This window comes from Hesperophylax consimilis, chromosome 23 (assembly GCF_061612785.1).
Source record: "Hesperophylax consimilis isolate HC1 chromosome 23, BYU_Hcon_1.0, whole genome shotgun sequence".
Lineage (NCBI taxonomy): Eukaryota > Metazoa > Arthropoda > Insecta > Trichoptera > Limnephilidae > Hesperophylax > Hesperophylax consimilis.
This window is the reverse complement of record NC_142858.1, coordinates 9971283-9987596: the sequence shown is the minus strand read 5'-3', so window position 1 is coordinate 9987596 and position 16314 is coordinate 9971283. Positions and strand designations below refer to the sequence as shown.

Below are 16314 nucleotides of genomic sequence, written 5' to 3'. Positions count from 1 at the left end.
ATAAGTGAAAACTGTGTTTAAAATTTCAAATGGCAATCGCTTTGTAGATAATTAAGCATTTGTTTCGTAGTATTGGCAGGATTCCGTTGGTAAAGTTTTTTCCTGATATTTACGATTGAAATTTTGTTAGATTTCGGCAAAATGGCGAGTTGTTCAGAAATAGACAAGCTTGTCCGTAAAACGCGTGGTGGGCAGCTAGCATCAGCCCAAATTGAGAGTTTATTATGTGAATCTGACGACGATAACTTAGTGACCATATGGATTCTTCAGATCCGTAGTCTGAGGACAAAGAATCCACTTAGGAGGCAGTAGAAGTTTTGGACGTTTCGACAAGCGAAGTAGACCCGTCGGCTTCCATACCTCCAGCAAAACGTCGCAAAACTACCAATCCTGATGAATGGATGTGGAAATCGTCTCCACACATCAGCCGGATTCCATTTACCGGCAATCCAGTAGTACGAAGAAGTACGTTGCAGGATTTGAAAGAAGACATGACGGAGTTGGCATTTTGGGCAGCTATTGTTGTAAATAATTTCCGTAAACTTAATAATTTAGCATCATGTTTGTATAGTTCTATACTTTTTTCATAGTATTAAGTATATATTTATGTCAAAAATATATAATATGGTAATAAGTATGATTAATGTACCTACAACTTTTCTTAATCCAATTATTTTATCCAAATTCATTTATTTTTACCGTACCTTAATTCAATGCACATGTACATTTAAAAAAATTGTTACGTTTACATGTTTAGTTTAAAAGTTATATTAGATTTAGTACACCACTGCAGATTTAAAACTTTTGGTACAAAATTAATTCGGATGTGAAGGACACGTTTTTAGCTAAACAATTCGGAGGCCAATGGGTTAATAAACGTGACACAATATAATCATTTTGTTGGTAAATTTAGATATTTCACACAATGTCTATCCGTTAGATTTGGATATCATGTATGTTATTATGTATTGTATTGTTAATACCACTGCGTGCAATGATATATTACAGTAACTTATATTGGAATAAATACATTTTATTTTACGTATTATTGGCATACTGGGACCATTAATGTAAGGTATAAATTTCTTCTCATACTTACTTATATATTTACAGTACACATACGTAAGTACATTGTAATTATAAAATTTGATGTATTCTACAAATATTAATAAAACATAGTGTTAACATGAAGTGGCTCCTTCCGCAAGGGGGTTCCAATTTTTAGAAAGTTTTTTGGTACCTCTGCTAACCGTTTTTTGTATTTTTTTCCAACTGAATATGGAGGTGGTTGGGAAGGGGGGTTCGAACCTCCTAACCCCCCTCGCCTTTTGTAGACGCCCCTCGCAATATATCCACTGGACTCTTCTCTAGAATTGCATTTAGTTTTTTTTAGTGTAGTTTGGTCTTCTGGCATTCTTAGTATATGTCCAAGCTACACAACTACATTCCTCATTTGCGACTTTTCTATGAAGAGTAGCAGGGGTTCAATGCTAAGCCCATTTCAGAATGTCGAGCTTCTTATCTGGTTCTATTTTGTAACTCAGCTTGGACTGGTCTCTAACCCGATCACGAACCACTAATGAATGATACATCGAGTCACTTTTTTAAATATGATTCGATCATATGTATATATTTTGTGGATCAGGTGTCTCGAAACAGAGAAATAAAGATGTTAGATATCGAATCAGGCTATCATTTTGGTTCCAGCGTCTCGAAACTTGTTCTCGGAACAGAGAAATAGAGCTGGTAAATACCTGAAATAGGCTGACATTTCTGTTCCAGCCTGGAACCGCAATGGTAGTGTATTTCAGATTATTTCTCATTTCTGAGCACAAACTGCCTTCTGTGTTATAGTATGTTTTAGTTTTAATGTTCTTGTTTTGCCCTGTCCTCTTGCTATTGTTATTCTAAGTTTTGACATCACTTTGTATTAACAGTATATTTAGTGTTATTATATTCGATCTGTATTGGGTAAGGCAATCTGTAGAAATAATTTTAAGAACATAACCACTAATACTTACCGTTTTTAAGTTTGTTATAGTTAAGCGCACTTGAAGTGAAATGATACTCAACTGCGCTACGTAGATGCTATGCTATTATTATTATTATTAATGATCTCTGTTTCTTTGTCGCAGAATGTTTCGATTCGAGAACTAGAGGCATCTGGTCCTAACAATTTATACATCTATGGTTTATGACAGTTTATTCATTGTTTTAAGTTTTTGTGTATCAGTGTTATTTTATATGTTATGAAATGAATATTATATATATTATCATAAATACGTGTCATTTTTACAATTAAATACATTTAAATACAAACTTCTTTAGGTTTAGTAGGATGCTGTTTAGCTTTAGTAAGATCCGTGTTCACTTGCGCCCCATGTTCGAAGATGATGGCTCCATAGTTAAATGAAAATTAATATATTTAAATGAATTTAACCATTTCAATTCATGAATTTCATGAACCCAAGGACTATTTTATACCTATCATAATTTAAAACCTTTTTCTTTTCAATAATATGCATATATCGTCGCATTAATTCGTAGACTGCGTAACTCCAAATTTTTCTAAAATACGCTTTTAATGCCATCTGGTGTTAAAATTAGTCCCGCATCGACTAGTAAAACTCGAAAATTTAAAAAAAAATTAACCTTTTAGATAAACACAAATTAGGAAACTGCGTAAAATCATGGTGCCATTTTTACTCGCGAATACTTCGAAACTCCTTAATTCAGTATTGGCCGGTGAGCCGTGCACGCTTGTTGTGTTTTTGACTGAGGAAATTTATTTCAATTTTGAACATTTTATAACCTTAATTTTAATTGTGAAGTCACGAATAGTGTTTATTATCTGTAGTCTAAACTGACGTCTTCTGCACCGTGTGACGCTCTGCCGTAGCTCTCTTGTTTTATGTGCCTCTGCGGTTGCGTTCACCGCTTTTACAGTGGTACCTGCTTATCACCACACGCCCTCCTGATGTCATCATCACTGCACGAATTGATTTAACTAACCCGGAGCCCTTCGCGTCCTACCTAATAGGTCGTTGTTGTGTGATTATCTCTTCTTCAAGGTCACCATCTCTTTGCAAGTGGATCTCCTCCTGATGCATATCCGGTTCTTCACTGTCCTCTTCAAACAAACCCAAAATATTGACGGTGGAACGTGCGGCAATTCCATCTCGTCTCTCCTCAGACACAGTCCGTTCTCTGTCAGGCATCTTCCGCGGGTCAAGCACATGTCTTGGTATGCCATCTACTTCGATGTTGTTGACTGAAGTAAGTCCTGTCACCCTTCCATGCACGATGTGCATCTCCCATCTACTGGCTTAGCCGCAAGAAGATCGCCCACTTAGAACTCAGTCAATACTTCCTCTTCTATATTCACTTGCGCAGAAGGGTGTCTCCACGAGTAAGTGTGAACTATACTAGATAGCGCAACACCTTGATCATCCTGACTTTTTGCAGCCAAAGATTGTACCAAAACATTGCCTGCAGGGGATCGCTTCCACTTCTGGCTGCAGTTCTCTTTATTGTTTGATGATGTCGTTCAACTATACCGTTTCCAGCTGGTCGGAATGCCGCGCGAAATCTTTGACGAACATTCCATCTCTTACACTTATCTGTAACACTGTAGGAACAAAATGCAGTACCATTGTCCATGAGAACTACTTTGGGCGGGCCTCTTTCCCGAAACACTTCTTCCAAATGTCTGATAATCGAAGCTGCATTATCTGACTCGATTTCCCGCCACATGGCAAATCTACTTGGACCGCAATCGATAAATGTGAGTAAACATTTCCTACTGAAATGAGTAACATCAACTGCCAAGCGACTCCAGGTTGTCACAACATTAAGATTACCCGCTTCATGGGATGATGGCGGAGGGTCAATTGTCCTGCATTGTACGCAGGAACGCACGCATCTATCGACGTCCTTTCTTCTCGCCTCGGGATCGACCAACCGGGCAAGATGAAGCGTTCACTTTACTCCAAAGTGATGCTGAGCATGAAGAGTTTCTACGCTTAAAGCACATGTTTGCTCACCAGTTCCACTTTCAAGTCTCTCCCACCTATCTTCACATTCTGAGGAGTCTACGTTTCAGTTCAACGTTTCCTGTCATGGCTACTCTTTGCCCGGGTCTTGCAAACCCTAGTAAGTACATCAGTTTTATTTCTACAGGACAACAAGGGTGATCGACAATGTCAGATCAAATTCTTCTACAATCTCCTTCATCAACCCCATACGTCACTTAACGAGCATCTCTGACACGACTACTCCCGGTCAGTGTAGATCTCACCCAGCACAAAACCGTCGCCGAATCTGTAATGATCTCCAGAGTTTGAAGATTTCACTTGAGAGTCAGATTTAATCCCTTAAGGAAGGAAAAGTACCAGCATTTACAAGACTTAAAACAGACATTAGAAAAGGATTACCACTCCTTTTACGATAACCTTCCGCATCATTAAAATCATTAAAATGCATCTAAATAAACTGCCTCGACATATACATACATTGTTGTGTTTTATTTTGTGAATGTAAAATTCCTATCTCCCAAATTTTCCGCTATGTTGTTCATAATACTGTTCGCAGAAAAGTATGTATCTTTTGTAAAATACGTATCTCCATTCTCGGTTTTTATGTAAACTTCCTAACTCTGATTTGAAATAGAAAGCCTTAACTAACAAAAGTTTAATGATTGAAAATAAATTTCGAAATATATTATATGTTCGAAACATAAATAAAAAGAATGAGCCGTCTTTCATTTTTTTTCACTACGAGGTTTTTTGTGCCTCCTGTAAAATTTTACATTTGGTGGTTACGCATTCTACGAATTAATGCGACGATATGTATTTTATTATTTAGCAATTGAAAAATATGAACCAAAGAAAATGTGGTATTTTGTCTCATTTTTTAAATGTTACACAATACAAATGACATTGTAAACTGAAAATGGAAGCATTGAACTAGAAATTGCAGATAAAAGATACAATGCAAAATGCTGAGTTTTTACTGATAAGATTTTTGCTTAATAGTTATAATATAATAACTTTAAACGACTTTAATATCGGCACTAAGCAACTTTCAATCTAAAATTATAATTTATTTTTTTGAATTCCAGTAATCTTGGCAACGTGTATAAGGAGCGCGGCCAACTGCAGGAGGCATTGGAGAACTACCGTCACGCTGTCCGTCTAAAGCCTGATTTCATCGATGGCTACATCAACCTGGCCGCGGCGCTGGTGGCCGCAGGTGACATGGAGCAAGCCGTGCAAGCCTACGTTACCGCCCTGCAATATAACCCGGTGAGTGTAACACTATCACCTCTACAGAGGTTTCTATCAGGGCCTAGGTTCTTTTTTGCTTTAAGTTTTAAACACCCCAACAAACTCTTCTAGAGGACATTTTGTAGGGAGTAAATAAAACTTCATTCCACAGCCTCTCGTGGGCACAATGCGAGTCGTAAACTGATCTCTTCTCATGTTGAGCACACTGTGAATCTTCAGGAAATTGAGGAGACCTTCAAGTGTTGGAAAAACCAGGTATGATTAAAAAAAAATGGTTAATACTCCATTTGGGTCAAACAGTCTAACTGACGCCATTTGCACTTTTACTGTTAAATATTTTTTCTCTCTTATGTATGTATTATAAATATTACTAGAAATGAATTTAATGCAAATAACATCAGTGCAGTGACAAATTGAAATTGAATCATGAATTTATTGCAAAGTAACAATAGAGAAAATTGGTAAATTCAATTCTTTTATTCATCGACTACTCAGGCACATACTATGTTCATCATAAAAATACAATTATGAGAACAAAGTTCTAGTCGAATTTTAGATTCTGCAGCACACATAATGAATTTTTTTACAAACCCTCAAATCAGATTGCCATCGGAATACAATATATGCCGGTCATCTAATAAGAATGCTCTAAAATGTAACATTGAAAATTTTGTTCTTTTTAAAGATAACATTTTCTAATATATTTATTTCTTTATTTCAGGACCTCTACTGTGTGCGAAGCGACCTCGGAAATTTACTAAAAGCATTGGGAAGGCTTGAAGAAGCAAAGGTTACTATATTTAATTATTTTGTAGGTTAATTTCACCAATGAGCGATGCTGTAAACAGATTTATTGTCTATTTTTACATCGATTAAATAACATCCAAAACAACGTAATCTATAAGCAACAAAAAGGAAGTATACAAATTTTAAAGTAAGATATTTGAATAGTTACTTTTTTTTATCAGGAGATATTTTAGAAAAAATAGCACCAGTACTAGATTTGTACGATCATTCTTACACTGGGAACTGGAGGTAGGAGCCATATCAGAATCCTTTTATTCAATGACGAGATTTGATGCAACGGTTTCGATAGCTTGCCGGATGATTACATTGGAGAAATATGCATGCAATGTTTTGTCGTTCATCGCTGAATATCTGCTCCTGTCGTAATGAATAGATAAATAAACCAAATTAGAATTACATTCCCTCTTTCAGCTGTGCAATGCAAGCTTCCAATATGTTGCATCAATCAAATCATTTAAATATGCATAATATTTTATGCAGTGATGTGATTGGATCCTTTACATAAACAAATTGATAATAACAAGCAGAAATTCTAATGCGCATCGGTGACTATCTAAGCTAACGTCAACTGGTTAGATGACTTCAAATTTCTGAGAGAAAATGGCTCACACATATAAAACATACATTGAAAGTGAATCTTTTCTCATAATGCATATTTTTATTTTACAATGTTTGACAAATAAAATAATGTTCTTAACCTTACCTGCAAGAACATAATAATTGTTATATTTTAAATAATTTTCAAGCAAATCTTTGAAATTAGTCACATTAGAGACGCATTAGTAGTGCTATCATATTAATTTGGGAAATTTTCAGGGACAAATTCCATCCAATGAACCTAAATAAATTGTACCTAATTGCTTGTCACTAAAATATTAGATTGGATATAAATATTATATGGTGCGCAAACCTAGAAAAAGTAGGCATTCAAGCATCAAACAACAATATTCTGATTTGTCATGAAATATTTAGACATTCAAAGGATCCTTTTTTTAAAAATAAAACATAGATTTGCAGCTGAATTTTACATAATGCCCTAATATGTGAAATTACTACACATTATTTGTTTAGTTCCCATCAAAACAATTAATAAAATGGACTTTTAAGAAGATTTTTTTAATGAAACTAAAATATTCACAAAATACTAAGACATTATTTACACACATAAGCCAGGATCACAACCAAAATATGTTTATTCTTAAGAGGCATCTTTGGGCACATTGTCGAACTAGCTTAAAATCAAACAGGGTTACGGAATAGGTTTGTGTCTTAGCTTTTGAATTTTATAATATTGTCACAATCACAGACATATGAATATATAGACTAGAAATTAAAGGTGAGGGGTAAAATCAACTGTTGAAGAACGAAGGGGGTAAAGCTGACTGTTATTCGCCAATAAATCAATCTGACAGTATATAGGCATCTCGCATTTTAATATCACCATTTAGTTCTTAAAAGTAAAATCTGCTTTTGAATGAATAGACATTTTTACATGGGAGCGCAAATTACTCGCCACGTTATGAACAAATTTGCGAAGTCCAAATTCGGCAAAAAAAATTTCTTCTATTTTCAGAGTCGAATATTTTGTTTACGTATTTAGTTAAGACACTTTTATAAGTGTTCATAATTTACTTCCCAGTAACAACGATGCGCACACTTGGGAATCGCTACATTCGACCAATGTTGGAGGGTTGTCACAACCGCTATGTTCCTATTAATAATAAAATATTGAAATCTTTAAGAAAGAAAAGTAAAACAACTAAAAAAACAAATGAAATTATATACACACAGTTTTTACCAGCGATTCCTAAGAGTATTCGGAGTAAAAATTTGGACATCATTTTGCCTTCCGATGACATTTTTTCAATTAAAAACAAAAAACATGATTTTCTATCACACATCGCCACTCGGTATAACCTAGCGCATTACGTGATATGCACTACTTCTCGTTCCAGCAGGACCGTACATACGAAACAAGCGCGGACCTAACACGTGGTACCTAAAGCGCCAAAGGCAAAGGCACATCCCTGATTCTTATACAAACGGCTTTGTATTTTGGGTCCAGATGTATCTCGATGTGATAGTATATGTTTCTACAACTGATCCATATTACACGATGTGAATAAGCTTAAAATAATGCTTACATATGGAATGTAATACGACAATTGGGTTTACTCTCTTTTTCACATCTATTTTTACAAGTTTTCATATCACAAGCCACCATTTTGCCGTTTTATTTCGTAATATGCCTCGACCATAGCTCGACGCTAGTTCGAACAAGAATGATGACGTCACATTCTCAAGATTCATGGGAAGCCATACGCGAGCACAGCCGGCTCCAATGGAACCGGTATGGGGAGTGGGGAATAATACGCTTTTAATCACTTAGGGCAGGTCTACTAATATTCATATGTCTATGGTCACAATGGAATATTAGCAATATAACTGAATAACTAAGGAGTATTTCTCGATCCTCTCAATAAAAATCAATTAAAATAAAGAAATACTCGCTACTTATCCGAAATATACAGGTTCTACTATTCATAGGTTCGAGTACCGAATAGTAAACATGTACTTTATAAATAAATAAATGGTACATAGAAAATCGGAAACACACTTAATTCTATGGAGAGTGTTTTTGGCAGCTTGTTAAGATGATGGTGAAATATCGCGTAAGGACAACAAATTACACAGCAGAGTGATTATTTAAAGTCTCATAATATAATATTGAAATTGCCAAAATTCTTTTGTTAAATTGGGAGGTTTATAAAGTAATTGACCGCTTTTGAAAACCGTTATAGTCATTATCGAAACAAGGTTAATAAAACTCAAATAAAATAGATTAGAAAAACTCAGAAAAGAACAGTACAAAATGAAACAATTCAGTGCTTCAGTTTTATCTTTTTGTAAATTATTGTAAATAACTAACCAATGATATATGGTTTTACCACACATATTATTATAAATACAAAGGTTAAATCAAATTGATAAATGTTTACCATTGTAAAAAGCCTATTATGTACCAACACTATTCACTACGGTACACGCGCCTCTAAAACATTCATGAGTGCTCGCGTGGGCTTCACTTGTAGCACATTTTAAATTGAAATATACTGAAAGATAAACGTTTAATTTTTAAATAAAACACATTTATTATTATAAATAACATTTATTATTATAAATGACCTTTATTATTATAAATGACATTTATTAAGTAAACCGAAAAAAAAAAAAAAAAAAAATTTCTTTCTTAAACTTAAAATATTAACAAAACTTCAGACTTCTCAAAAATCACATAATATTTACTTACAGTCAAACTTGGTTATAACGATCACGGAAATAGCGAGGTCATGGTTATAATGAGCAATTATAAAATGATATTTTAATTCGTGCTTGTTTTCATACAATCGTATGCTGTTATAACGAGGTTTCATAATTGATGTAACGTCCAAATATTTTTGTCAACACGATTTCTAAATAGGTAAATACATAATTGAGTTTGAAAAAAAAACCCGATTCTCGAAACCAGTCATAAACAAGACAAAAGGATGATCTCGGACTTCCCTTAAAATACCATTAGGGACGGATTATCCCAAGCTTTTATGACATTTAGCCTGAGTTGCCGCTCTACGAAACATTTCTATTCGGTAGGTACTATCGCGAACTATGTAAAAAGGGTCATATAAAACCTAAGTCATACGAATATTGGGGCTTCCAATTTGGTTCCCTTTTTACAACTTCTTTCGTTTTGCTACTCATTTTAAATTTGTGTCCGGTTTTCCCAATTTCGTTCGAAAATCAATAAATTTAATGTTATGTAGGATGAGTAGGTACCTACGTACACAGTTTAGTCCAGTCAGTGGGGAGTTTTACCTTGCAAAAGGTTAGGTAGTAGCGATTTTGATATATGTTGTTAAGATTGGGACTCTAAGGAAAAAAAAAAGTTTTCGACCTTGGGAGGGTCGAGCTCGACCCGCCATCTTGGATTGAAGGTGCCAAAATTTGTTTTTTTTTCAAAATAATTGTGAAGTGGTCGTTTTTACAACCAAATTGTCGAGGGCAAACTTAAAGACAACTAAATTACCTACATTTTTTGTTGAAAGTTTTTTTTTGTAAGTCTAATAGGTAACGAGTTACAGTGGCGGAAATGTGAATATTTTTCTGAAAAATGATGAAATTCTTAACTTTGTAATTTTTTCGGGTTATTCATTACATAATTATAATAATTTTGTTAATTCATTTCCACACCACCATGAGGTGGGGAACATGGTGCATTTTTTTATTGTGGTATCCCCAGTAGGTCTACTCCACAGATATACCAGCGATGGTAGATTTCGAAATTATATTACATTACTATGAATTATGTTACTTTAAATTATGTTACTTAATAACAGTCTTCGTCATCAATGTCATCATCTAACTCATTGCCTGTGATACTGAGATTCTGGGCTTCCATTGACAAAATCTCTTCTTCTTCGTCCTCGACATCGATGTGAACCTCATGCGAATTTCGGCATGTTTGACCATTACAGCACCCACATACAATAGAACACTTCAATCCAGCTTTCATGTAGCTACATGCAACGCCGCATCCTTTTTTACAATAATTGCATGAAATAAATTTTAATAAAGTCTCGGGTGCTGGTTTCTTTGTCATTCGTACTGGAACAAGCCCGTTGGTGTCGCGTTTCCAGCCCCAGTTTCTGGATTTTTTTGGATTCCATACCATTTTTGGACTTGATGGTACGTTCTAAATGCATGGTACCGTGCAGCGTCGTTCGTTGGTGGCAAAGAGGCAAGATTGAATTTGCTTTTTGCTGTCGACTTTACGAAACGTTTGTAGCGGACTTCTTCCAAGGTTTCCTTATCCATGTTACCCCCGTACAAGCAACAAGAAAGCGTGTTCCTGCAACTGCTATGTCTTCTGGTGTTGCATCATGTTGTTTGAAGATTCCTATCATGGCATTGAGTCTTCTCTCGTTTTGCACAAGCGAACAAAATTTTGTTTTTCCTTGGTTGAAGAAGGACGATGTTGTATCGCAGCCGCTAAAGGCATGAAGAAACAGAATATTCTCAGCCGCCTCTTTGTATTTCACACTATTCGCGGAATACAGTCTTTCAAAAGTTTTGCCTCTCCCGGGTTTGCGAAGATATATACTACTTTTGGGTGGTGCTAATGCTGTCGGCAGAACTAGGAGATCAACGTCTTAGCCAATAATGAAAACAGCGTCATATGATGAACACAAGGAAATCGCAGTATTGACAATCAACTCATCAGCATCTTCTTCAGCCTGCTTAACTATAAAATCATCCTGTATAAATTGCTTTGTAAGCATCGAAATCAGACGGAGTTTGTTATTTTCATTGGCTAAAAATCGTTCTTGTGAAACTTGAACTGGCATTGTTTCACCGAAAAGAACATTTGCAGACATGAGCATCCAGGCAACGTCCTGTAACCAGGACTCAATCAGTGTTGCCAAGTCAGCTGTAGACTAGGATCCCACTATAACAAATCAACGTCATCGAGCACACGGATGATGCTATATAAGTATATTGTAACGTAGAAATACGTTAAAATGATATTGTGTAATATGTTCGTACAAAATTTATAAAGAAAACTGGGGTTTTACAATTTTTTGTCAAAATTTTCTTCTTTCAACCGCTGTAACTCGTTATCTATTAGACTTACAAAAAAAAACTTTTCACAAAAAATGTAAGTAATTTAGTTGTCTTTAAGTTTGCGTTGGACAATTTGATTGTAAAATCAACCACTTCATAATTATTTTGAAAAAACCAAATTTTGGCACCTTCAATCCAAGATGGCGGATCGAGCTCGACCCCCCCAAGGTCGAAAACTTTTTTTTTTCTTTAGAGTCCCAATCTTAACAACATATGTGAAAATCGCTACTACCTAACCTTTTGCAAGGTGGAGCCCTTTTTTATCCCCCACTGACTGGACTAGTTTATTAAAATCATATCTTTAGTGATTAGTCAGTCAGAAGTAAACCCTTCGATTACAACCATGTCTAACAAGAGGAAATGTCTCTCAATTCGCGATAAAGTCCATATTATTCGGGAATTGGAACGCGGCGCAAAAAATGTCGAAGTGTGTAAAAAATTTTCTTTGTCATCTTCAACGGTTTCAACATTGTGGAAAAATAAGGATGTTTATTTATCTGCGTTGGAGAATAACATCACAGAAACTAAAAAATTTAGAAAGTGCGTGGTTCCTGACGTTGACGAAGCGTTACTAAAGTGGTTTAGTGTGCAAAGAAGTGCTGGATTTGCTATTGATGGGCCGATTTTGAAGGCGCAAGCGGAAAAATTCGCGAACCAATTCGGAAATGACAATTTTAAATGTAATAACGGTTGGCTTGATCGTTTTAAAAATCGGCATAACATTGTTTATTCAAAAATTAACGGTGAAGCTGCATCTGTGGATCCTGTAATATCAAGTGCGTGGGTTCAGAGTGTTTGGCCAGAGTTGAGAAAGGATTTCCGTGACCAGGACATTTATAATGCGGATGAGACAGGATTTTTTTATAACTTAACACCCACTAACACCTTTAAATTTAAAGGTGATAAATGCATTGGCGGGAAAAAGTCAAAAGTTCGTTTGACAGTGCTTGTGTGCGCCAATATGACCGGAACGGATAAACGAAAACTGTTTGTTATTGGGAAATCACTAAAACCGCGATGTTTTAAGAACAAAAAATTGCCTGTTGAGTACACAGCTAATAACAAAGCATGGATGACTTCTGAGATTTTCCGCAAATATATTTCCGACTGGAACAGGGAGCTTTTTAAGAAGAAGAGAAGCATTCTTCTTGTAGTGGATAACTGTCCTGCGCATCCAAAAATAGAAAATTTATCCAATATAAAACTTGTTTTTCTGCCGCCGAATACAACATCCATATTACAGCCAATGGACATGGGTGTAATAAACAGTCTGAAAAAATTTTATCAGAGGTTTGCGGTACTTCATCTTATTGGCCAGAGGGAGAAAAAGTTGAATGAGAATTTAACAATATTGGATGCGATCATTCTTTTAAATGATGCGTGGACTAATGTATCACTGAGTACAGTTGCCAATTGCTTTATAAAATCTTCATTGAAAACTAGAATTGATGATGTGCATGAAGAATACGACGAAGAAGACAACATGCCATTATCAGAGTGGCTAAGAACGAATAATATTAATGATTTTAATAATGACAATATCGCAGACTTTGTGCGTGTTGATGAGGGTTTATCGACATGTGGACTTCCAACGGATAGTGATATCGTAGAGTCTGTGTTGCATAAAGACAATGAAGGTGATGAAAGCAGCGACGATGATAATATGAGTACAGAACCGGAACAAATTACAATAGGGGAAGCTAGTGATATGATGGATAAATTAGTGAGTTTTTTCGGTAGCAGTGAACCAGATGATGAAACTTTTAATGCGTTAAGTGTTTTGAGGGGGAAAATAAGAAACATTAAAGTGAAAACATTAAAACAATCCTCGATAGTGAATTTTTTTAATACGATTTAGAGTAAAATAAAAACTTTTGTTTAATGTTAAGTGTTTGTACAATTTATTACATATAATAATTAGTGTAGTTGTAAGTTTAATCGTTGTATATTAGGGTAAGTACCTATATTACATATATTTAAAAAAAATTTACGCGTTTGATTTATAATGCATATGTATGTTTTGTGAGAGCTTTATACTATGTAGGTTTATGTATATAAATTCTTATAAACCTATTTTGGATATAACGAGTAATGGCTATAAGGAGCAAATTTAGTCGGTCCCCTCGTGCTCGTTATAACCAAGTTTGACTGTATTTGAGATCAATCAACTTATAGTTTGATCCTTACATTTTTTTAATTTTTTTTTTTTAATTTTCATTACACGAAGGACAAATTAAAATTTGGTGATCATTACATATACGCCTGTAGCATTTCTAGCATGTTTTCCTTGTGCTGCGATCGCGCATTCTGCTATAAAACGCACAGCGTGCAACCCCCCGACAACTTTAAATCGTTATTTTTCGCACGTGCGCCAGCGTCGATCGCTCAAGCCGCTCTGAATGTGTCAAGCAACAACCAACGGAGCTTAGCTAGAGACTTGAAGTTAAATCACGCGATTTCACGAAGTTATGAACAAAACAATACCCTGAGTATTACTTTGAAAAAAGTTCCAAAGATGATTTTTTTTTTCTTTTTCGTAATTAAAAATTACAATATGTATTAGAACGAAATTTTAGATTTATTTATTAGTGGTCAAAAATTACTTAGATTTACCCCAAAATATCAATACAATCAGAAAACACTAATGAGCGTAATGCCTCAAAAATCCCCTAGACAAGGTCCTGTTGATTTCTTACAAGTATATTTTTTCCCTTACAAAGATTTTTTTTATCATCACATCATTTCACCTGCGATTAGCAACCTAGCAACAATTCGGAGATATGTAAAAAAAAGTCTTTGGCTAAAGAATATAATTTTGTAAGTTAAAAAATTAATTTTATGTGCGAAAATCACAATTTACACAACAAATTGTTCGTCTTTTTGAATGCTTGCCAACGCTAGCAAATTTTAGAACTGCTCATCTTTTTAAATACTTGACAAAGCTAGCAAATTCTAGAAATGTGGCAACAACATCAACCAATAAAGGCTAGACAGGGCGTGTGATTGTTAAAAATGACACTGAAACAAAAATATTTGTTCCAAAAATTGGGTTAAGAAAACATTTATCGAAAAGAAAGTGCTTTATTTGGCAGTCAAAAGATAGAAAGAAACCTTTTGTTGGTCTACAAGGACCAAATTTGTCTCACAAGATATTATGCTTTCGTAGCGAGACGACAGAATCAGATGGGGATAATTATAAAATTACCCTTTATTAGGTCGAATTATTCAACCGAATTTGACACTCCATGCCTAGAGTTGATATATCGATAGGCAAATAAATAAAATCTACAGTACTGGAATCAAAATTAAAATTTGCTAAATATAGTCCAGTAACCTTGTCGCCTGAAAGGGGGGGTACCTTGCGTCAGATCTGGTAGTTCTGATTTTTTGCTGAGTTGTTTATAATGTTGGCCCAATGAATACTCCAAGTTTCCAACCTCAAGTACCAAATGCAACATTGTCAAAAATAAAAGTAAAACACAATATTTTCTACCTTTCTTCAGTTTTTTGCGATTTAACGCTTAAGGACTAGTTTTCGATTATAACCATCTAGTATGTTTTCATAGTATATTCAATTTGCTACAATATGAGTTCAAAACTGTCTCTATAGACCCAATGGTTTCTAAAAGACACTTCAAAATTTATTAATTTTTTAGAACTCGGAAATTTATTGATTTGTTGTTTTGCGGGAAATTGACAATCTTTCATCAATTAATCAATCTGGCATCTTAATTATTTTAGATAGCTGCAGGTTAAGTGACCGGCCACTATCTATCCCTACCACTCCCTCCCTATCAAGGTCAGGCCCTTCGTAGAACATCAGTTTGCGTCTGGCACATAAGTTTGCGTTACAGAACCCTCCATTTTCCACAACAGATTTTACTATGTCCATCAGCAGTGGACAGGTTGAAGAATCTACTGTCTACAGCCACATGGCTTTACAGATTTGAAGGGAATAAATGCTAACAACAATTGGGAAAAAGTTTCAGGAAGTGAAATTCAAACGTAAAAACAGTCCCTTTCTTCATATTCCATTGTTGTTGATGATAGAAAGGTCACTGTCAATTCTCTAACACTGTTTCACAGGTTATGTGTCCTAAAACAGTTGGAGGAATAATTGAGAGATTTATTCACATACAAGCTGTCACCAATCCCAATGTCACCATTCACCGAAGAGGGAATTAGAAGGGCTCGAAATCCTCATTATATTCAGCATTCCAACCTGTGAACTTAGATGAGAAGCAAGGAATAACGAAAATTTAAGTGGTGGATTGATGTTATTTACTTCACAAAGTTGTGTGGCTTCGAAGCTCATCATTTGGTTCGATAGCTGACAGGTACACCCAGTACATCGATGCTCATTACGTTTTCGATGGATACCTAACAGATTCTGTACAAAAAGGCACGAAGAGCCCTGCAGAGACCTGCTGAAAACAAAAATGGAAAACCATAATATTCAAGTACTGCAGACAGAGAAAGATGCTGACATGCTCATCATCACCACAGCTGTCACCCTTGCCTCTTCTTACGACGTAGCGTCAGT

General features: G+C 35.2%; 1 protein-coding gene across 1 annotated transcript in view; it reads left to right on the top strand.

The window, feature by feature from the left end:
* The window catches only part of LOC149412306 (UDP-N-acetylglucosamine--peptide N-acetylglucosaminyltransferase 110 kDa subunit-like), a 118978-nt gene that overhangs the window by 45797 nt on the left and 56867 nt on the right, over nucleotides 1–16314 (top strand). The window contains exons 3-4 of the mRNA XM_089645911.1: nucleotides 5120–5303; nucleotides 6007–6075. Of these exons, the coding sequence (XP_089502037.1) occupies nucleotides 5120–5303; nucleotides 6007–6075 (253 nt within the window). The remainder of the gene's footprint in view (nucleotides 1–5119; nucleotides 5304–6006; nucleotides 6076–16314) is intronic.